This window comes from Mustela erminea, chromosome 15 (genome assembly GCF_009829155.1).
Source record: "Mustela erminea isolate mMusErm1 chromosome 15, mMusErm1.Pri, whole genome shotgun sequence".
Lineage (NCBI taxonomy): Eukaryota > Metazoa > Chordata > Mammalia > Carnivora > Mustelidae > Mustela > Mustela erminea.
This window is the reverse complement of record NC_045628.1, coordinates 31,902,594-31,926,689: the sequence shown is the minus strand read 5'-3', so window position 1 is coordinate 31,926,689 and position 24,096 is coordinate 31,902,594. Positions and strand designations below refer to the sequence as shown.

Below are 24,096 nucleotides of genomic sequence, written 5' to 3'. Positions count from 1 at the left end.
GAGAGAGATCACAAGTAGGCAGAGAGAGAGGGAAGCAGACTCCCTGCTGAGCAGAGAGCCTGATGCGAGGCTCTATCCCAGGACCCTGAGATCCTGACCTGAGCTGAAGGTAACCTACTGAGCCACCCAGGAGCCCCTGAACCAGTGTCTTATACCATCACAAAATTGAACTCATAATGGATTAAAGAGTTGAACATAAGGCCTAAAACCATAAACTTAATCCTTCAGGAAGAAAACATCAAAAATATCTCGTGCCTTTCCTTAATCAGTGTTCTTCATATGCTGAAATTGTAACTAGCCAAAGCTTAATAGCTACTTTCTCTGAGGGCAGTTGTAATTCAAAAGAACATAAATCAAAATCAAGTTAATCAAGCTATGCAATCTGTTATATTTAGTATTTCTTCATGCTATGAAATGTTGGTTAAATCCATAGATGGAATATTCCCCTTATCAAAAAAAGGCCCGAGTAAAATCAGCACTCTTGTTTGAGAATGATATACGAAATTATATAATTCCATTTAACCAATTTCACACGTAAGAAGTTTCTTATTCAAATTTAAAAACACGTAATACTTAAATTCTGAAGTTTCTTAATCCATGAATTCTTAATCAGTTTAGTAGGGTATATAGGCTAAATTTACACTGACATCATTCATTACATGAGATTTAATGAAATTAATACGAATGAACTAGTACTAACACAAGTAGGTTCTTTCTTTAGACAATATATAAGAAACTATTTAGTAAGTTATCTCCAGAATTTTTAATTAAGTTTAATCATCCGGGTGCAGAAAAAGTTAACATAAAGTTCTAACTTAAAAAGCTTAAGTCCTGGGCGCCTGGGTGGCTCAGTGGGTTAAGCCGCTACCTTCGGCTCAGGTCATGATCTCAGGGTCCTGGGATCGAGTCCCCCATTGGGCTCTCTGCTCAGCAGGGAGCCTGATTCTTCTCTCTCTCTCTGCCTGCCTCTCTTCCTAACTGTGATCTCTGTCAAATAAATAAATAAAATCTTAAAAAAAAAAAAAAGCTTAAGTCCTTACCTAAAAAGTCCGCCCTTAGCTGGCAGCTGGGAACATGGATTTCTGGAATGTTCCTACTATTAACCCATATAAGTGGCTCACAGTATCTAAATTGTTTGTACAAACAATATAATTTCTGCAAACCCCTGCTTTTCCTCTATGAATCCGAAACTTGGGTATATGCCAGACAGAGGGTTCCTGTATGATCAGACCCCAGTGAAAACCTTGGGTGTTCAGTCTCTAATGAACTTCCCTGTTGGCAACATTTCCTATTCGTCACAGCATTTTTCTTGAGAAATTAAGCACACCTTGTGTGACTCCACTGGAAAAGGAATCTTAGAAGCTTACATCTGGTTTATCTGGTACTGAGCCCCATGGACCTTTTCTGTTTGCTGGTTATGCTTTTTATCCTTTCACTATAATAAATTGTAACCATGTGTATGACTACATGCTGAGTCCTGTGAGTTCTAAAGACTTTCCAAAACTCAGAATGGTCTTGAGGACTCCCAACACAATCTCCTAATCTACATCTACAAGAATCACTTAATTTGAGGATTAGTTGTTAGCATCTCAAGATAGGAAATGACTTCTAAGTGCACTACTAATGAAAATTTTAGGAATTCTATCAAACAAAAAAATCTACCACAATTGATTATAATTATAACTTGTGATTTTGATTATAGTGGTATAACCAATATTACAAAGCATTGGTAGGAAATTATATTTCAGTTGTTGTCAGGATGTTATCCAAAATGACATCTGAGTCATTGTAGAGTGCCCTCTGTATTAGGCAGGAACTCTGGGCAAAATTCAGATCTCTTTTGACTTAATTAGGCTTACCTTTTGCTTTTATATTACAGTGACTCTTAACGACTGCTTGAGGGTTTTAGGTTTTTTTTTTTTAACTTTAGAAAACTAACAGTTAAATTGCAACCCAATCTCATCTACTGTACAAGAATGTATCCTATACATGTTTCTCTGCACTGAGCTCATTTTAGCTATTGTATTTTCTGACGCATAATTTTTTTTTTTTTTTTTTTTTTTTTAAGAGAGAGAGCATGCACAAGTGTGGGGAAGGGGCAGGAGCAAGGGAGCCAGAGAATCTTAGGCAGGTTCCACGTCCGGTATGGAGCCTGACACAGGGCTCAATCTCAGGACCCCGAGATCATGACCTGAGCTGAAATCAGGAGTCAGATGCTTAACCAAATGAGCCGCCCTGGCGCCCCTACTTGCATTTTTAATGTGTCCTAACTTCCTCAGTGTTTTTCTCTTTTATTGCTTGTATTGTTGCCAGACATTTCAAAACTTTTCAGATGAGCCATACTGGAAGGAAGAAAAGGAGTACTGAATCAATAACATCTGAAAAAAAAAAATAGTGAAAAAAAAAAGGTAAACAGTTAATACAGGAAAATGAGAATGAAAGACTGAGAATTCTAGGGGCAAAGCACTTTTAAAATCAAGGCAGTATGTTGGAAGTTTCAATTCCTTTAAACAAATGTGGCTATTTTGCCTTCTTTTCTCATAAATCTGATACTTAAGTTAACTCGTCTCAGTAGCTGAATATATGAAAACACTGGGGGTTTGTTTGATGAGTTCAAGGGCAATTTATTCCCTTTTGGAAACTAAAAGCTCATTAATATCTTTTTGACTTAAGAATAAGTTTTCTTTTTCCCAAAAGTTTACATTTAAAACCAAGTGTTTAAAACTTGAAACACATTTTCCCATGGAAAAGTTATTACAGTGATTAACTGTCAGGCCATCCCAGTGAACTCATTAAACTTATAAAAAGTCAAAGGAGACATTTGCAATGAACATAGTATAAAACTGTATTATGAAAAAAAAAGCCCTTGTCTTTCAAATGCAAAAGTTAAATTTCCACATGCAGTTTAAATGTATTCTAATCAGATCCATTACTACAGTGTCTGAGCCAGGACCTCACTTTGGGACTCTGCATAACCACTGCAAATGGAGAGGGAAGAGTGAACTTGGGTGGGTGGGACAGGGAGAGACCCTGTGCACAGTCTGGGAAGGGAAGTATGTTGTATTTACCCAGATTGGTAAATACTCTGATTTCTGGGGGTACAATGAAGTTGGTACCCTATAAGATAGAAAAGGGAGGGAAAGGGGATTTGGGCTTCTCAGAATCCCAGAATCATTAATATGCTACTATCCATAGGGTGGGTAATAGGGTATATCTCTGGGTAGCTGGTAAGCATGAATGACCATCTGGATAATTCTTTAAGCAAATGGATTCTGAGTACCACAGGTGGGCAGCAACAGGCAGTGGACCTGGGCCCCTCTTAGCAGTGTGCTTCCCGCCAGAGGAGAAAGAAACAAAATGGATTCACATAGGGGACCTGTGGAAATGCCAACAGTGTGAAGAAGATATAAATTTCCAACACGGAAGATCAGAAGAGGAAACAAAGGTATAAGACATGTATCTTGTAGCAGTGCTAGCCAAAATGTTAGACCCAACTGGGCTCACCATTTCTAAAGCATTGCTAAGCCTATGACGTATTTCAGGTTTGTCTATCCTGGTTTGAGGAGGCACTTCACAAATAATCCTGCTTCTAAACACTACACATTTGTTATTCATTCTGTAACTGGAAGCCTGTATCTTCCAGGCATCTTCACCCATTTTGCCCACCCACCCCCCAACTCCCTTCCTCTGTGGCAACCATCAGATTGTTCCCTGTATTCACAGGTCTGATTCTGCTGTTGTTTGCTTTTTAGATTCCACACGAGTGAAATGATATATTTGTCTGTCTTAATCTGATTTACTTCACTTAGCATAATATCCTCGAGGTCTATCCACATTGTCATAAATGGCAAAGTCTCCTTTTTATGGCTGCATATTCATGTGGGTGTGTGTACACACCACATCTTACTTATCCATTCCTCTATTGATGGACCCTTGGGTTGCTTCCGTATCTTTAACCGTAAACAATCTTGCAATAAACATATGGGTACATGTTTTCAAAATTAGTGTTTTCATTTTCTTTGGGTAAATACCCAGGAGTGAAATTATTGGACCATGTGGTGTTCCTATTTTAAATTTTTTGAGGAATTTCCGTACTGTTTTCCACAGTGGCCTTCCCAATTTGCATTCCTACCAACAGTGTATGAGGCTCCTTTTTCTCTTTGTCACTTGCTATTCCTTGTCTTTTGATTTTAGCCAATCTGACATGTGTAAGGTGATACCTCATTGTGATTTTGATTTACATTTCCCTGATGACTAGTGATTTTGAGCCTTTTCTCATATGTCTGCTGGCTGGAAGATGAGAGGGATTTATGACGCAAACTGGATATGGCTTAGGATGCTTCTGCCCAGATTTCACTGGCTACAGCCCAATCATGAAGTCCTTACCTTACTGCAAGGAAGGCTGGAAAATGAGTCTTCCTGTGGGGCCCAAACAGAAGAAATGGATGACATTCCACCAATTTTGCCAATATCTTTATGTACCGTAACTTTATTTCAAAGGATTTATTTCTGGACTATGAAATTTCTATATTGTGTGTCATCACTTTGTATAATGACCATAAGAACTCCTATTTCTTCAACAGAGTAATAATATTTGGCACCATATTTGCTTTTTGAAATCTCCCCTCAGAGAAAAGAGTAGAAACTGATAGTCAGCAGGGTCCTGGTTTAACTTCCACCAAAAAGAAGCATTCTCGCTGAACTAGGAAGGGCAAAGCAAGCAAGCAGCCTTTATTTCATTACACATGTTGACAGTTGGTGAAAATGGCGCACACGGTGGCCGCCAAGTATGTCCTGCATTTTGCAGAGATTATTGGCTGTGGTTTTCCCTGACATTCCTGCAGCACTGGATTTCTAAAAGCCAGCAAGAATTTCTAGTGACTTTTTCCTTCAGTCTAACAGGTTAGTGAGCATCTCATTTGTGTAAAATCTCTTCCTACTTGAAATATTTAAAGCAATTTTTTCTCCAGACCAAGACTAACTTATATATCAACATTTGTCTTTAGTGACCCGTTTTTCTCCAAATATAATTTTTTAGTTCTTGTATTTCAAATATGTGTTGTATGTTATAGCTATGGAGCTGCTACCTGCCTCAGCCTTAATGAACATAAATATTCTATAAAACTTCTAGTTTTTATATTTTAAAGGCATTAATCCATCTGGAATTCATTTTTGCCTATGTTGTCAGTGTTAGTTTAATTGATGAAATAAATCACATTTCCCCACCCAACTGAGATACATCCCTGTCCCAAGTGGCTGGATCAGTTTCTAGACCACCTAGTCTATTCTGGTGATTTATTTGTTTATTTCTAAGCAATGCCATAGAGTATTCTTTGCTGTGGTTCTATAAATAGTTTAATAACTGGTTTATAAATTTAAATTCAATGGAAACCAGCTAACACAATAATTAGTGCTACCAGATTAACTCATTTATATAAAGAACTCAAGATAAATCATATTGTTCTATCTCCGTGCATGTATGTGAACTTCCCACAAATATTAATAAGAGTAACAACTAAGTGCTTGGGTAATAGAAGGCAGCAATGGTCAGTCCTAACCTGATCCAAATCCATGAGAAGGAACAGGCTCAGTCTTCTCACTGATTGCTGTTATCTTCAGTGAATATTAAAATATTAAAATTTGATTTTATTAAATTAAGTATGTATTTTATTAAAAATAAAAAATTAAGAGTATTAAAAATTGAATTTGTAATGTTATTACAATCAAATGCTACTTTTAAAGTTTATATATAGTTTATATATAGGACTCCATAAGAGATTCTGTTTATAAAATGGGTACAGTTATTGCTAAGTTTTAAAATTACTGGTCTAACACATAAACTTGTGTTGCCTCCAATATCAATCATTCAACTGTTTGTCTGATTTTTTTATTGAGATAAAATTTATATAACATAGAATCCACCCTTTAGAGCATTCAATTCAGCAGCTTTTAGTATATTCAAAAAGTTTTGCATTGATCACCACAATCTAATTCCTGTTTGCCTAATTTTTTTATTATTAAAAAATGGAGAAACAAAAGTACAATTTTCATTCAATAAATACCATTTGACCTTTATACAGTTTAGTTACAGGAAGTGAAGTCCATGATTTTAGGATGATGGTAGTAATTTATCAGCCAAGTAATCAGTTTTCACACAGTTTCTATAACTGCAGCAATTTCCTTGAACTGTCTGTAGAAATTCTGGAGAGAAAAAGGAAAAATAATCTTAACTTAGTTTTTAAAGGATATGTAAGTAATTCTTTAACTTATTACACCTGACCATTAAAGACCATATGACATATTAAATTTGTTATGTTAAGTTTATATCACTATTATTATTGGAAAGCTATAAAAAAAAAAGGGTATAATTTGGTACCACAAGCAAAAATACAATTATAGAGTTGGATTATTATCTCACAACTAAAATATTTAAAACGACACACAAAAAAAGTTCCTTTGAGATCATACCAGAAAGAATTCTTAAATACCCAACACTGTACTAGGCAATGAAGATAAAAACAAAAATGACAGTTTGGGGGGCACCTGGTTGGCTTAGTTGGTAGTGTGCAATTCTTTCCTTTTTTAAGATCTTATTTATTACTGATTTTAGAGAGAGAGCAGGTGGAGGGGCAGAAGGGAAGGCAGAGGGACAAGGAGACTCTGTGCTGAGCATGGAGCTTGATATGGGGCTCAATCTCATGACCATGAGATCATGACCTGAGCAGAAATCGAGAGTCAGATACTCAAGCGACTGAGCCACCCAGGCACACACAACGTGCAGCTCTTAAAAAAAAAAAAAAAAAAAAAAAAAAAAAACCATTTCCAGGCTTTAAACCACTTTAAATCTAGTGAAAGACTTTTTCAGGATGATAGGAGCTGTCTTCTTTAAGATATGGGTTTATTAGTTACAGTAAGAAAGACCCAATAAGGGGCGCCTGGGTGGCTCAGCAGGTTAAGGCCTCTGCCTAGGGTCCTGGGATCGAGCCCCACATCGGGCTCTATGCTCAGTGCAGAGCCTGCTTCTCTCTCTCTCTCTCTGCCTGCCTCTCTGCCTACTTGTGTTCTCTGTCAAATAAATAAATAAAATCTTTAAAAAAAAAAAAAGAAAGAAAGAAAGACCCAATAAATACTAGGGCACCTGGGTGGCTCAGTAGGTTAGCATCTGCCTTTGGCTCTGGTCATGGTCCTGAGTCCTAGGATAGCACCTGAAGTTAAGCTCCCTGCTTGGCAAGGAGCCTCTTTCTCCCTCTTCTCTCCACTCATGCTCTCTGTCACTATTTCTGTCTCTCTTTCTCTCAAATAAATTTTTAAAAATCTTAAAAGAAAATAAAAAAGACCCAATACTGACAATGACTTATATAGTAGAAGGATAGTTTCCTTTCATTTAAAAATTAGCTGGTATGTTTGTTCTCCTATAAAAATCAAGTTTTTTCCCATCTCCCACATCTCCAAGAGAGGAAGTAAACAAATTCTGTTTTCCTTTCTTCTCTACCTGCTAGGAACTAGGAGGCAAATCTGAAACTTAACCTCAGCAATTAGGATATGCTCTAATGATTTATATATCTGCATTTCCTTCTTATTTGGTCTTAATTCTCTTTGCTACTTAAAAGTATATTTCATTTTAGTTTACATGTAATGAAGCCAGATGTAAAAACTATTAAGACTATATACTGATGGTCAAAATCTCAGCTACAAGAAAGATACAAATTAAAAGCTCAAAAAAGTTCCTATTCTCTCAGTCCTGCTCTGTTCTTGGTTAAAAGCCATGTAAAAACAACCTTTAAAAAATGTGTCCCATTTGTGATTCTTTTCTTTAGGAAAAAAAATTCTTAGAGGTAGAATCAGAGAGCACGAATGCTATATAAAAAAATAAGAATTGGGCCAAGATTGTGAATTATATGAAGGAATGAAAACTGTTGCTGTTTTTTTTTTTTTTAAAGATTTATTTATTTATTTATTTGACAGACAGAGATCACAAGTAGGCAGAGAGGCAGGCAGAGAGAGGGGAAGGGAAGCAGGCTCCCTGCCGAGCAGAGAGCCTGATGCGGACCTTGATCCCAGGACCCTGGGATCATGACCTGAGCCGAAGGCAGAGACTTTAACCCACTGAGCCACCCCCGGGTGCCCCATGAAACCTGGTTTTTTTTTATTGATTTGGTCCTTATATTGAATTGAAGGCTACTCACATATCATAATATACTATATTTCCTTTTAGACAAGTCTTAATTCTTTCCAGGATGCTACTTAGCATAATAATGTTGAATCTGTGACCATAGGTTTTTGTTTGAAAGCAGCAGTATCTATTTTATTTTTTTTTTTTTAAGATTTTATTTATCAGAGAGAGGGGGAGAGAGCGAGCACAGGCAGACAGAATGGCAGGCAGAGGCAGAGGGAGAAGCAGGCTCCCTGCTGAGCAAGGAGCCCGATGTGGGACTGGATCCCAGGACGCTGGGATCATGACCTGAGCCGAAGGCAGCTGCTTAACCAACTGAGCCACCCAGGCATCCCAACAGCAGTATCTATTTTAAAAGAAAGAAATCAAAGGGAACAAAAACCCTTAAAATGTAATTTGTAAAACAGAACTACCATATGATCCAGCAATCCTCCTTCTGGGTATATATTCAAAGAAAATAAAATCACTACCTCAAAAAGGTATCTGCACTCCCATGTTCTTTGCAGCATTACTCACAGTAGCTAAGATATGGAAACAACCTAACTGTATGTTGACAGATGAATGCATTTAAAAATGTGGTGTGTGTCTCTCTCTACATATACACACAACAAATACCATTCATCCTTAAAAAGAAAGAAATCCTGCTATTTTTGACAACATGAATGAATTAGGAGGACATTATGTTAAATGAAGTAAGCCAAACACAGACAGATAAATATTGCATGATCTCACTTATCTGTGGGATCTAAAAAGTAGAACTCTTGGTAACAAGAGAGTAGACAGTGGTTACCAGGGTTGGGGAGTAAGAGAAATGAGGAAATGTTGGTTCAGAAGAACAAACTTTGAGTTATAAGATGTATAAGTTCTGGAGACCTAATGTATAGATGATATGGTGACTATAGTTAATAATAATGTATTGTGGAGTGGCTGCAGCCACTCTGGAAAACAGCATGAAGGTTCCTCGAAAAGTTGAAAATAGAGCTACCCTACGACCCAGCAATCACACTACTGGGTATTTACCCCAAAGATACAAATGTAGTGATCTGAAGGGACACCTGCACATCAATGTTTACAGCAGCAATGTCCACAACAGCCAAACTATGGAAGGAGCCCAGATGTCCATTAACAGATGAATGGATAAAGACAATGTGGTTCATATATATAGATCAAAAAATGAAATCTTGCCATTTGCAACAACATGGATGGAACTCTAGAGGGTATTATGCTAAAGTAAATAAATCAACCAGAGAAAGATAATTATCCTATGATCTCACTGATATGTGGAATTTGAGAAAAGAGGCAAAGGATCATAAGGGAAGAGAGGAAAAAATCAAACAAGATGAAACCAGAGAGGGAGACAAACCATTAAGGGACGCAATCTCGGGAAACAACGTGAGGGTTGCTGGAATAGAGGGGGATGGGAGGGATGGGGTGTCTGGGTGACAGACATTGGGGAGGTATGTGTTTTGGTGAGCGCTGTGTATTGTGTAAGACTGATGAATCACAGACCTTACCCTGAAACAAATAATACTATTATATGTTAATAATAAAAACAATAATGTATTGTGTACTTGAAATTTGCTAAGAGAGTAGACACCACACAGACACATATAAAAAGGTAGCCATACAAGGTGGTGGATTATGTTAATTAACTTGATTGTGGTAATCATTTCACAATGTACACATAATACCAAAACATCACATCATATACCTTAAATATATACAATTTTTATTTGTCAGCTGTACCTCAATAAAGCTAAGGAAACGGTGTAGTTTGTAAAAGAAGAAATCAAAAGCATCCTTTGGCCCATGAGAAGCTTTTCTTATATATTTTATTTTTATTTTTTATTTTTTTATTTTCTTATATTTTATATATTTTTAGTTTTACAAAGAATTCTCATTATATTTCCATTGCATTCACTTGGTGGTTGTTTTTTTAGAGTATTTTTTCTTAGAGTACCAACTACTGTGGGGAGTCTTAAGCATCCAAGCAATCAAAACAAACAAAAACAAAACTCTAAGGCCAATTAAAGTAGTCAATGATAAAACATTTCCTTGAATATATCTTGAAGAATATCTAATTTTTCACTCATCCCCTTTTCTTCTTCCTTGCTTACAGAAAAGCAGTAGAAATGATCATATGAATAAGATGACTCTACATATAAACTACTGAGTTACTCAAATCTCTAGCTGATAAAACTATTATCAAGTACTGGTATGCTGATCAGAATTTTATAAACATTTTTAGTCAGAAAATTCAGGGTCAACTCTGTTTAAAGATTCATTTAGCTATCATTCTCAAATATTAAGCCTAAAAAGAATAAGAGTAGAACAGTTAAATGCAAAGTTCATCTTCCTGCCGAAGAAGATGAAAATTCCCTAAATATATTCACAGAGGAGTACTGTGAAAGTGATCAAATATGACAGTACACCAGTTCAGCATTATATTGAAAATAGTGAAATTTATCAAATTCCCAAAGAAAACAAGTTCAGATCTTTTGTGTGTACTAATAAATATAAAGCACATCAAAACTGAAAGTAAGGGACACCTGGGTGGCTCAGTTGGTTAAGCAGCTGCCTTCGGCTCAGGTCATGATCCCAGCGTCCTGGGATCGAGTCCCACATCGGGCTCCTTGCTCAGCAGGGAGCCTGCTTCTCCCTCTGCCTCTGCCTGCCATTCTGTCTGCCTGTGCTCGCTCTCTCCCCCTCTCTCTCTCTGATTAAAAAAAAAAAAAATCTTTAGAAAAAAAAAACTGAAAGTAAAAACAATTACAATTTTCCTTAAGAAAGATTTTAGACATTCTTAACTAGCAATTACAGAACAATGAACTACAACTGAATGAGTAAAATCACAAACCTGAAATTGTGGAATTGTCATTTCAAAGGACTTGTTCTTTACTTGGCCTGAATGATCTGCCACTTTCAGCAACACTGCAACATAAGGATACTTAAGAGATCTGCAACTGTCCGAGCTCACGGCCATACCCAGCTTCCACTGAAAATCTACAAGCTGTAATGAAACATTATAGAAGGATACATGGGTAATAACACTGCCATGAATGCAGATATTTATTCAATTTTACTGCTCTCACACTGAACTTTTAGTTTCAGTGCCAGTCACAGTAAAAGAAAATATCTTCATTTTAATATTGCTAGGGGAACAATAATCAAATGAAAATGGGAGAGAGGCAATATGGGATAGAAACAGTTGGAAAACAACACTGTCATCATTACAATAAAACACACACACATCCATCTTTACCAGATGTACAATGGAAGTAGAAGGAAGATGTGGTACGACTTCTGGTTTTCCCTTCATTTTGCTCCTGCATTTAATGGGACCACAAATGCTTTGTAGCCTCTCTCACCTCACTCTCCTGTTCCATATATGCTTTCTCCCATTCCACGACCCAAAATCCTAAAATGGAAGATGAGCTACATACCATCTTCATATGTGACTGGGACCCACATGGGAACCATTCCAGTTTCCTCACTCACCATGGTCCTCGACCTGAAGCCAGACGCGAGCATAAGCACTTGGTGACAAGGTGGTTTTAGATTTCATCATTGCTAATGATGAACACCTGTCAGGTGATGTGCTATGTAGTTTATAAGTATTAAATGCCTCACTGAATCATTGTAACATTATAGGCTATTATTTCCATTTTGCGGATGACAAAACTGAATTTCAGAGAGCTTAGATAATGTGTGCAAGGTCACACATTTCTGTGATCAGAACTGAAACCAAAGTCTGCTGGACTCCAAAGATTATATGCTTATTGACTACTGGCTGCCTTAATACTTTTAATCTAATTTCTGTTGATGATTGCTCAGTGTTCTGGGCATAAAACAGGATTGGATAAATTCAGCTCTTAATATTGACTAAAACCCAAGATGGTGAGTAGAAGGATTTTGTTTCTTGTTTTCAAAGCTTTAACAAGTAAATGGTACACAGCAGGCACTTACAAAAAATACTTGTTGATAGACTGATACTTTTTGCTATCAAATGAGTGCTGATAGGGCAAAAAGCTTTGCTTATAAATAAATCTCTTTTTATAAAACTTAGGATGTTTTATAAACAAGACTCATCTATATACTGCCTACAAGAGACAGGCTAATACACTACAAATGAAGGAATGGAAAAGGTATCCCATGAAAATGGAAACCAAAGAAAGCTGGGGTAGCTATACTTAGTATCAGACAAAATAGACTTTAAAATGACTGTGATAAGAAACATAAAAGCAAGTTACATAATGAAAAAGGGTTCAATCCAATAAGAAGATATAACATGTAAATATTCATGCACCCAACACAGGAGCACCTAAATAGACAAAGCAAATATTAACAGACCTAGAGGAAGAAAGAGACAGCAGTACAGTAATAGCAGAAGACTTTAATACCACTCTTACATCAATGGATAGAACACCCAGAGAGAAAATCAATAAGGAAACATCAGCCTTAAACAATATGTTCTAACATATTGGACTTAACAGATGGACTTAACAGATATTTACAGAACATTCCATCCAATAGTGAGAAAATACACATCTTCCCAAGTGCACATGGAACATTTGCCAAGACATATCATTTGTTAGGACAAAGAAAGTCTTAATGTAAGAGTACTGAAATCCTATCAAGCATCTTTTCTGACCACAATGGTATGAAACTAGACATTAATTACAAGGAGAAAAACGAGAAAATTCACAAATATATGGAGACCTAACAACGTGTTACTGAATAATCAATGGGTCAAAGAAAAACTCAAAAGAGAAATTTAAAAAATACCTTGAGACAAAGGAAAATGAACATGTAATATAACAAAAGTTATGGGATACAGCAAAAGTTGTTCTCAGATGAAGTTCACAGCAATAAACGCCCACCTACCTCAAGAAACAAGAAAAGTCTTAACTAAACAAGCTAACTTTACACCTCAAGAAAATAGAAGGGAACCTGGGTGGCTCAGTCAGTCAAGCATCTGACTCAATTTCAGCTCAGGTCATGATCCCAGAACCCTAGGATCCAGACCTCCCTCTGCCAACCTGCATGGCTGGGAGTCTGCTTCTCCCCCTCCCTCTTCTCTCCAACCTCCCTTTCCCTCCCCACTCCCAGCTTGTGCTCTCTCTCTCTCTCTCAAATAAATAAGTAAGATCTTAAAAAAAATTAGAGACATAAATAAATGGAAAGATATCCTGTGTTCATGGATTGGAAGAATGAATGTTGTTAAAATATTGTCCATACTACTCAAAGCAATCTACAGATTCAAACCAACCCCTATCAAAAGTCCAAAGATATTCTCTACAGAAATAGAAAAAATTCAAATAGCCAAAGCAAATTCTGAGAAAGAACAAAGCTGGAGATGTCATGCTCTCTGGTTTCAAACTATGTTACAAAGTTATAATTTTTAAAGGATAGCACTAGCATGAAAAGAGACAGATTAATGGAACACAACAGAGAGCCCCAAAATAAACCCATGCATATATGGTCAATTAACTTATGACAAGGGAGGCAAGAATATACAGTGGTGAAAGGACAGTATCTTCAATAAATACTGGCAGACTGAACAGCCACATGCAAAAGAAGGAAACTTGACTACTATCTTATACCATACATAAAAATCTACTCAAGGGGCGCCTGGGTGGCTCAGTGGGTTAAAGCCTCTGCCTTCAGCTCAGGTCATGATCCCAGGGTCCTGGGATCGAGCCCCTCATCGGGCTCTCTGCTCAGCAGGGAGCCTTCTCTCTCCTCTCTCTCTGCCTGCCTCTCTGCCTACTTATGATCTCTGTCTGTCAAATAATAAATAAAAAATCTTAAAAAAAAAATATACTCAAAATGGATTAACAACTTGGAAGTAAGATCTGAAACCATAAAACTCCTAGAAGAAAATGTAGGCGTAAGCTCCTTGGTGATGATTTTTCCAGAAATCTTGGTGATGATTTTTTGAATATGACACCAAAAGCAAAAAAAGTAAAAGTAAGCAAGTGGGACTACATTAAACTCAAAGCTTCTACACAGCAATATTCATAATAGTCCTAAATTGAAACCACCCAAATGTTCAGCAGTTGTAAGAAAGATAAATATGTACAGCAATGAGCTTTAGCTACACTAACACCAAAATGTTGAAAGAAACAAGTCAAAAGATACATGATTCCATTCACTTAAACTTGAGAAACAGGAAATACAATGTTGTTTAAGGCTGCATACACAGGTAGGAAAACTATATAGAGGCAAGAATGTGATTATCACCAAAGGATTATCATTACCTCCAGGGAGAAGAGAAGGGAGAGGTGCGATTGGGGAAGGGTATGTGGTGGGCTTCTGGGGTACCAGTAATACTCTAGTTCTTGAATTTTTTTTTTTTAGTAATTTTTTTTTTTAAGATTTTATTTATTTATCAGAGAGAGAGAGGGAGAGAGCAGGCACAGGCAGACAGAATGGCAGGCAGAGGCAGAGGGAGAAGCAGGCTCCCTGCTGAGCAAGGAGCCCGATGTGGGACTCGATCCCAGGATGCTGGGATCATGACCTGAGCCGAAGGCAGCCGCTCAACCAACTGAGCCACCCAGGCGTCCCTAGTTCTTGAATTTGATTATGGTTACAAAGGTGTTCACTTTAAAATTATTCATTAAGCTGGCCATGGTAATGCACTTTTTTGGCATATGTTATCTTGTAGATATCAGGTGGGAGGAGTGAATATAAGTCACTGAATACAAAACACTTTTCTGGTGGAAAGGAAAAACTTATTGTAGGCTACAGTGATCAGAGGAATGCTTTACAGAGAACATAAGCTTTCAGCTCAGTTTTGAAGATTAAACAGAACTGAAATTGAGATGAGAATGTGTCTTCTTTATATATTCCAAAAACATACACCTAACAGAGAATAAATGGTTACTAAATATTAAGCTGAACCAACCAGAGATGGAGAGAGTCAATATCTGGTACAAGAGAGCATTTAACTGCTTTAAAGTGGACAGCTCCTCTAAGGAAGTATGGAAGATAAAGCTGAAAAAAAGAGATGAAGAAGCCAATAATTATTTTCAAATTGTGGGTTTTCAGAGGTTTTTAAAGTATTCTCATATACTTTATCTTATGGAAAATACGTTAAATCATTAACTTTTTCGGTATGCAATGGAGACTCACTGAATTTTTTTCAGTAAAGACAAGGATGTGAAAGTATAGATTAAAAAATATTCATCTGGTGGTGGCAGAATACAATAATCCAGGAAAGAGGTTTTAAGTGCTGGAACTAAGGTGGTAACTAGCAGGATTAAACTGATCCTTAAAGAATGAATCAGTAGGTCCTGACATTTTTCTTCACAATTATGGGAGATCAAAGACAACTATGCAAATGTGAGTACAGATGATAGGGAGAATGTTGATATCATGTTACCAATCAGACTTGGTATATTTAAAGATTAGCAAGTGGGGATACAGGATATTTAAATAGGAATGTTCAATAAGTGGCTAAAAATCCAAGAACAGAATCTAAGAGAGTTCATGATTAGAGATACAGTTTTTGTATTAGATTAATGGGGATATCCAAAAATTTAATTCAGAGTACTTCTTAGAACTTACTCAGCCTGTACAATTATTTTCTTTCTTTCTTTTTTTTTTTTTAAGATTTATTTATCTGAGACAGAGATCACAAGTAGACAGAGAGGCAGGCAAAGAGAGAGGAGGAAGCAAGCTCCCTGCTGAGCAGAGAGCCCGATGCGGGGCTCAGTCCCAGGACCCTAAGATCATGACCTGAGCCAAAGGCAGAGGCTTTAACCTACTGAGCCTACACAATTTCTTGATGCTTTACTGTCTACAGGAAAATGGTAGAGAAAATCATTACTTATCTGACTCTGAGTCCAAAATAAAACTCTGGACTATTTAGAACGTTTCAAACAGAAAATCAACAAAGGAACACAATGTTGGAATCCGCGGACAATGGTGAACTCTCAAGTGACAAAACAGGGAGAGCTACCACCCAGACACTCACTGTGCAAAAGGAATACTCTTAAATAAAAGATGGAATTCAGTTTATGATTCTAAAACTGAACATGCAAATGCTAATTAAAAGCAAATTTTCTAATTAATGTGGTTTAGCCTTAACTAGGAATAATTGCACTGGAGATTTTAACAAGAAAAGAATAAAAGAAAAATCAGAGCAGAGCACACATCATTATGGAGGATATTAAGAATGAAATAATACACTCTCTAAACTATTATAGAATTAAGAAAAGGAAAATGTACAAAGAAAAAAAGGAAAATGTATAAAGAAAAAAAAAAAACTAGTAGTGAAAAAACATAAAAACATCCCCAAGTAAAATGAATAGAAAGAGGACACCTGGGTGGCTTGGTCAGTTAAGTGTCTGCCTTCGGCTCAGGTCATAATTCCAGAGTCCTGGGATTGAGTCTCAAGTTGGTCTCCTTGCTCAGGCGGGAGGCTGTTTCTCCCTCTGCCTGCCCCTCCCTCTCACTCTCTCTCTAGCAAATAAATATATAAATTCTTAAAAAAGAAACAGCAAGAAAATTACAAAACAAATATAGATAAAAAGGAAAACAAAGAAATTAGCTATAGTCAGTCACGGTTTTAGTGTGACTAAAAATTTAATTGATCTATGGGCTCCTGGGTGGCTTGGTTGAGTGCCTGACTTCAGCTCAGGTCATGATCTCAGGATCCTGGGACAGAGCTCCATGTCCAGCCAGCTCCACACTCAGCAGGGAGTCTGGTTCTCCCTCATCCTGTGCCCTTCCCCGTACTTGTTTGCGTGCGCACGCGCACACACACACACACTCTCTCTCTCTCTCAAATAAATAAAATCTTTAAAAAAATAATTGATAGGTAGCTGCAGTTATCAATGTAAAAACATCATATAAAAACTATAAAGAAAAATATTGGTAAACACCATTTCAGTTTAAATTTACATTTCAGTTTAAATTTAACTTTTATTTTTTCAAAATACAACATATAATATTAGAAAAGCAATCATGCACTACTCTATCTTAACTACTATTTTCTTATTTCTAGTCTTTGTATGTATTTTTTATAGCTGGAGTCATAAAATACATACTTTGGTGTTCTCTTAAAATGAAAGTCTGCCAATGGAAGGAATGTATTCTCCACACATTAATCTCTCTCAAAAGTAACTATGAGGAAAATACAGACCAAATAACTCACCCAATGATACAAAACTTGTATAGTTGCTATTCCGACCCTAATCTGTCTGAGCCCATATTCTATGCAATTTTCATTATACCCAGCTGCAACATTACTCTTTGGAATTAAATTAAGTTCTAGTAGGTCAAAAAGTAAACAGGCCTAGGTTGGCATGAAAATATCATCTTCTACATGCTAGACTCGAGCTGTCCAATACAGTAGCCATTACCCAAATGTGACTATTTAAATTAATTAAAAATTTCACTTCCTCAGTTGCACTAGTCATATTTCAAGTGCTCCAGAGTACATCTGGCTAGTGCTACCTACTGGACAGTGCCAACAGAGAACATTTCCACCATCACAGAAAATTCTATTGGACAGCATTATGCTACACTTAGTGTTTGTGTGTGAAAATTGATTAAGGCATGAGTTATTACCAAATTTCTACTGGAGAAGTCATATTACTCTAGTCCAAGTATACAACATTCACTAAGTTATTAGGCTTCCTCACCTTGTTTATTGATACCTTTCTCCATTCTCTGCTTTTTAATTTTCTCAATGGCACTCATCATTATCTGAAATTATGTTTACTTATGACCTGTACCCCAAGGAAATTCAAACTTCCTAAGAGGAAGAGCATTATCCATCTAGTTTATTACTGAATCTACTACAACGATACTTGGTACAAAGTGAATGTTCAAATAAATATTTGTTGAACTAGTATGTTTGTAACTTCCAGAGCTTATGGTAACTGGTCTCCAAAGATAGATTCCAATAGTGTCACCCCTCCACGTACATACATGTCACTCTTCACGTTAAGTGGAGCTTATTTTCCCTCTGCACCAATATGAGCTGTCCCTGTCATTGCTCCGACCAGCAGAATATGGCAGAAGAGGCTTTCTGGAATCCTTGAGCCCAGGCCTTAGGAGAAATGGAAGTGTCCGCCTTTTTCTTTATGCAATGCTGGCTCTTGGGATTTTCCCTCTTGAAACCCAGCTACCTTAAGGTGAACAGCCATGTAGGGAGAATAAGCAAGCCACTCCAATGATCAGCTCTAGCTGAGCTCTTAGCCAACGTCATCACTAGCCATGGGGGTAAGCCCTCTGGGTTTCTGGCTCAATCAGGCTTCTAGATGACAAGGAGTAGAAGCTACCACCTAGCTAAGCCTGGATAACCCACGAGAGTCTGAAAGATCACTCAACTGTTATTTCAAGTCACTAAGTTTTGCACAGTTTATTACACAGCCAATACATAACTAAAGCAGATAAACATAACTGGCTGAAAATAACTTTGTCAATAAATTTAACATATGACATCAAAAACGTATTCTCTTAACTGTTTAATCTGAAATATACCAATTCTAGAAATTTTAGCAAAAACAGCTAAAAGATATTTCAGATTTAGTTTGTTTAACCTGTTCCCTCTGAGAGATGCTAATACTTCTAATAAAAGTCAGAAAAAATAAAGCCTTTCCCAATAAACACACTCACTACTAAAAAATTCATAGTACATATGCCCTCTAACACCAGACATGTATCACCTTCCCTCAAAAATGTTTCTCATCCTCATTTCATTTCTACTGATGACCCCCATTCCCTCAGTGACACAGGTATGAAAAGTTGGTCAACTTCGATTTTTCTCAAAATATGTAACAACTGATAGGCATTCAAGATTTTATTTTAGCCAATGCCAACGTTTATTCCCTTCTTCCCAATCTCATTGCCCCAGACCTACACAAATACCTTTTTTGTTTTTGTTTTTATTTTTTTTTTAAAGATTTTATTTATTTATTTGAGAGAGAGACGGTGAGAGAGAGCATGAGCAAGGAGGTCAGAGGGAGAAGCAGACTCCCCATGGAGCTGGGAGCCCGATGCGGGACTCGATCCCGGGACTCCGGGATCATGACCTGAGGCGAAGGCAGTCGTCCAACCAACTGAGCCACCTAGGCGTCCCCCTTTTTTGTTTTTAAATCTTTTCTTAAATTTTACTGCAGCCTCTTAATTAGTTTCTTGCCTAGGTCTTTGTTGGCTCTAATCCAGACTATGGTCTCTAAATACTGTTTATAGATTAGCCAAATCTAATATCACAAGTCAAAACTTGTGACATTTACTGGCTCATGAGGTAGATACCAAGTACCTGAGTTATCTTGCAGCACAGACCCCATTTTCCCACTCATCCTCAAATAGGGCTGCATCCCTTCTTTAAATCTGCTTTTAGCTTTTATACCTTTGCTCATACTGCTCATTCCCCTTGCAGTAGAATTCTCAAACATCTACTTAAAATTCCTCTCAAATTCTACTTGCTCTGTGAAGTCTTTCCTAGTTTATTCAAACTTACTATGAATATTCATATCATTTCTTACACCTTAGCACCTAGAACATTCTGTCTTGTATAGGTGGATCTGTCTCCCACCCCCACATCCACTGTATACTCCTTGAGGGCAGTTTACGCATCCAACACATAAACACAGAAAAACAAACATAAGCATTTATGAACCACTATATAAAATGTACAAGTTAAAGTCACTATGTCTCGTATGTGGGAAAAGAAAAAACAGCACAAGATATTGTCAATGGAACATCTTACCTTTTTTTTTTCAATGTATTTATTTGAGAGAGAGAGAGGATGAGAGAGAGAGAAAGAGAGAGAGAGCATGAGAGGGCTGAGGGTCAGAGGGAGAAGCAGACTCCCCAATGAGCAGCGAGCCCGATGTGGGACTTGATCAAGAGACTCCAGGATCATGACCTGAGCCAAAGGCAGTCACTTAACCAACTGAGCCACCCAGGCACCCTGGAACATCTCACTTTTTACTTCTACCATAAAACTGTCAAGGAAAGCAGTAACAGTGGTAGCGGTAGGAATAATCATTCATCTATGATGATGCGTTCTAGTTGGACATCTGTAAGAAATCACAAGCTACTTCAAAACAATGATTCTAAGTATCAGAACCGTGTAGTAATGAGTAACCTGAGGCCTCTGGTGCTGGGTAAGATAGCACTATGATTTGTTCAATGTAACAAGCTCAAATTCTGAAGTCAGACCACCTGATTGGAATCTCAGCTCCCCTACCTTTTAACGATGTGGCCATGGACAAGTCACAATATGCTCCAATATTCAATAAAAATTTACTAAAGAATACTGTGGTCTAGGCATTGGGGATATAAAAAAAGAATTAAAAAAAGTCCCTGACCTCAGGCCTCAGGACCTTACCTTCTAGTGGGGAAGACAAACAATAAACAAATATAAAAAGGGTAAAAGAAAAAAAAAAATGCAGGGTAAGGGATAGAGTGACCAGGAAGGCTATTTAGGTAGAATCTGGGAGAGACTTCTTTGAGGAGTGTCTTCTGAGTAGAAAGGGAACAGAATAAAGGAAAGGGAAAAAGCCACACAGACTTCTGGGAAAATAGAACAGTCTAGACAAAGGGAGAAGCACGCCTGACATGAACAGGGAACAACAATGAGGCCCATGTAATTGGACTGGCATGAACCAGAAGAGGAGTCAGGGATGAGGAATCAGTTTTTGAAGGGCCTTGCAGGCCATGTCTATGGCTTTCTTCTAGTGTGACAGGAATCACTTCATAAAGACTCTGAGCAGGAGAAAGACATGGTCTACCTTAGACTTGCAAATGGCTCATCCAAATTGCTGGATAGAGCATTAAGTTTAAGAAGAAAAGCAAGGAGACCCAATTGAGAGCCCACTGCAAAGCAGTGTAGACAAGAGGATGGAGGGTTGCACTTAGGTGGTAGTAAGGCAAGATGAATTTAGAGTATAGTTTAAAGGTGGAGAACAGTTGGTATGCTGATGGGTAATATGGGGGGTTGTGAACTCTCACTGGAGTTATTGTCTCAATTAACCTGGCTATTTCATACACTCATGAGAAATATTTAAAGACAGAATGTGTTACAGGTCAAGCCTAAACACTAGTTTTATCTAAAGCATTTTAAAGAGCACATACTGCAAACATAAATGACTTAAAGCTGGGTAATGGATTTTTTCCCTTTAACAATATTCTTGAATAATCATTTTTTTTTCCAGCAGCACATTTAAAACTGCATCGTGAACTATAAATAAAACTATGAATAAAAATGTTCTACTTAGGAGTTCCTGGTGGTAAAACTCATGGAAGCATACAGGTGCTTCCCACCCTCTCTCCCCCAGTGACTAGGTCCTTGAAGTTTTCACTCTCAGACTTATCCACAGTTCCTCTAAGCACTTTATCAATTATAGTTTAGGTTTTCCTACCCTGGCACTGGTTTCCACCAGATGTCTATTCTGGTGACTTGTAATTCTCTGTATTCACCTCTGTCTCTCCAATTTGAAGGCAACAGTTTCCCTTGGGACCTCACTTCTCTGATGGATCCAAGAGTTGTTAGCTCTTCAGTTTGTTCAGCTTTTTACTTGTTTTTATGATGAAGTGACGTCTTCCACATTCCAAGCTCCTTATATGCCAGACTGGAAACCAGACGTCTAGCACTCATTGCCATTTTCCTCAAAAGGCTTTGAACAATCTTTTGTTAGATGACTGCAAGGTTTATAATTTATGTTATAAATGATATCTTTTACAAAAATATTTTTCAGCCTCTGTGTCTGACTTACTAACAACTGAATCAATCACCTTGCTAAAGTCTCATACAAGAGACTTAGAAACATTCTAATGTTTCTAAATTATTTTGGGCTCTTTTTTTTTTTTTTTTTTTTTGGTCTTGGCTTCTTCCATGTAAATAATCCTATAACCTGTGAATGATTCCATGGAAGGAACGGGTAGTTGGCTCAAAACAGCTCCCATTTCACCCAACCAAATGTCCACATTCCAACCCTTGAAATCTGTGAATATGTTATCTTATATGACAAAAGAGACTTTGTAGATTCAACTAAATTAAGGATCTTAAGGTTGGAAGATTTTTCCTGATTTATCCAGGTAGGTCCAACATAATGAGGGTCCTTATCAGGAGGCAAAAGGTTCAGAGTCACAGAAAGAGTTGTGATCTTAACAGAAGAAGAAGTGATGATGTGATTATGGAAGCTAAGGTTGGAATGCTGTGTTTCAAAGAAAGAAGTAGAAGCCACAAGCCAAGGAAAGCAGACAGCCTCTACAAGCTGGAAAGAACAGGAAATAAAATCTTCTCTAGAGCTTCCAGAAGGAACACAGCCTGGGCAACACTTTGAGTCCCACAAAACTGATTTTGGACTTCCAACCTTCAGAACAGAGATAATAAATCTGTGCTGTTTTAAAAAGTGCCCCTCCCAAAACAGGCTCAATTTTTAAAAGCCTATAATCAACATAATTCAGTTTCAGGATGTCTTGCTGAATAAACATATTCCTTAGTGTAAGTGAATAGATAAAAATGATTTGAGAGATTCAATCAAAGTGTACTAAACAATCAAAGTGTACTAAATAACTCTGAGCAAAGCCAGGTAAGGGGGTTGTTAATCTATTTTAGTTCCCCCTACCTCCCAGTAATCCTCAAAAGCAACAGCAGCTGGAGAGAGTTGACAGGGAGCAGCCAATGGGCTCTCCACTGTACTCCTGTTTATTTATTTCAGCCCTTTCTTATGTTTTGTTTGGACTTGGGAAACCCCTGACCTAAAATGCCCTAGTTTTTGTACTCTTCTTCTGGGAAATGTGTTATTAAGTTGTTCGTCTGAAAATAAGTTATTACCTGAAACAGGACAGAAACACTTAGAACAAAGAGGCATAAAATATACTTAAAAATTCAAATTCTTTTTTTCTCGCATAAAATATGTAGCCATTGAAAGATGGAAGAGATATACTTTCCTTCTTCAAAATAACTTTTTCAAAGGCTAAGGAAATGTTTGCAGTGCTACCTTTGTAGATTTTTAAAAATTTCTTCTATTTATCGTATTTTAAAATACCTGACACCTAGTTTTGAATAAACGGTCACCAAGAACAAGAATTGCTCGGTACTCTGTGCTGGAGTGGGTGGAAGAGGTCCCACTACAACGGCAGCGGCTACTGTAGCAGGTGCAAAGTGGAAGGAGCAGTGCAGGCTGGCGGGATGAAAGAGACTCGGAGACACAGGCGTTGGATTGGGGGACTGCTGGGGAAGGCTCCCGGCGGCATCGTCCCCCCGCGGCAGGGTGCGGGTCAGGCGCTACCGCCCGCCCCTTGCCCAGCTGACGCTCGCTGAGGGCGGGGCGGCCCTTCACTCACCTGGTTGGTGACCTGAAATGAAGGCAGAAAACACAATTTAGGGAAACATCCCTCCAGAGCCCCGCTGCCCCGGATCTTCTCAGGCCAGGACTTACCTCTGACTTCGCATCCAGTCGCGGCTCGCTGCAGCCCTCCATGGCACGGGACGAGGGCCCGGACCACCGACCGACCAGGTGGCCTCCCCCACCCCGGCCGCCAACACTTCCGCTTCCTTCTCCCGCCCCTCGCGGCCTGGCGCACGCAGCGGAAGTGGGGGGAGCGGAAAAACAAACATATTTGTGTAACTCACCCTTACTGTCAATTAAACATCCGTTTCAAGGAGATATTCATCAGTAAGGACATTTATGTGGGGAAAGGTCCGAAGGCTACGGAAATACCTTGTGAGGGGAAGGACCGATTAGCTTCAGGATGCCATCTTCCCCTTCTAACCTGTAGACGTGGACTCTTCCGGTCTGCGCACCCCCGCTCACCCCCAGCGCTTTCTGCACTTGCGCGCAGACTGGCGGCCGCCGGAGGAATTGATCCCCACCAAGTTTAAAAACTGCCGGAGACCACGCCTCTTTCGGCGTAGAAGTCGCTGGGCTGGAAGATGCCATTGGAAACTATAGTTG

General features: G+C 38.1%; 1 protein-coding gene across 3 annotated transcripts; it reads right to left on the bottom strand.

Annotated features, from left to right (window-relative positions):
- Positions 1–5,991: 5,991 nt before the first annotated feature.
- COMMD6 (COMM domain containing 6) lies at positions 5,992–24,096 on the bottom strand. Of its 3 annotated transcripts, XM_032315120.1 has the most exons (5): positions 23,863–24,096; positions 23,581–23,716; positions 23,486–23,497; positions 11,031–11,104; positions 5,992–6,201 (listed from the first exon to the last, which is right to left on the bottom strand). In XM_032315120.1, exons 1-5 carry the CDS (start codon positions 24,079–24,081, stop codon positions 6,151–6,153), a joined length of 492 nt encoding a protein of 163 aa, XP_032171011.1. In that variant the 5' UTR covers positions 24,082–24,096; the 3' UTR covers positions 5,992–6,150. The 3 variants fall into 3 exon arrangements, with proteins under 3 accessions (XP_032171011.1, XP_032171012.1, XP_032171014.1); XM_032315121.1 differs by lacking the exon at positions 11,031–11,104; XM_032315123.1 differs by lacking the exon at positions 23,863–24,096 and having other exon boundaries at positions 11,031–11,183; positions 23,581–23,712.

Bases quoted from the DNA above. Each gene is read 5' to 3' on its own strand.
- COMMD6 (XM_032315120.1), bottom strand. From the start codon at position 24,081: ATGGCATCTTCCAGCCCAGCGACTTCTACGCCGAAAGAGGCGTGGTCT. The intron at 23,717-23,862 runs GTATTTCCGTAG...TGCGTGCGCCAG, and splicing joins TCGGTCCTTCCCCTCACAAG to GCCGCGAGGGGCGGGAGAAG. The intron at 6,202-11,030 runs GTTTGTGATTTT...TTTTCTCTCCAG, and splicing joins TGACAATTCCACAATTTCAG to AATTTCTACAGACAGTTCAA.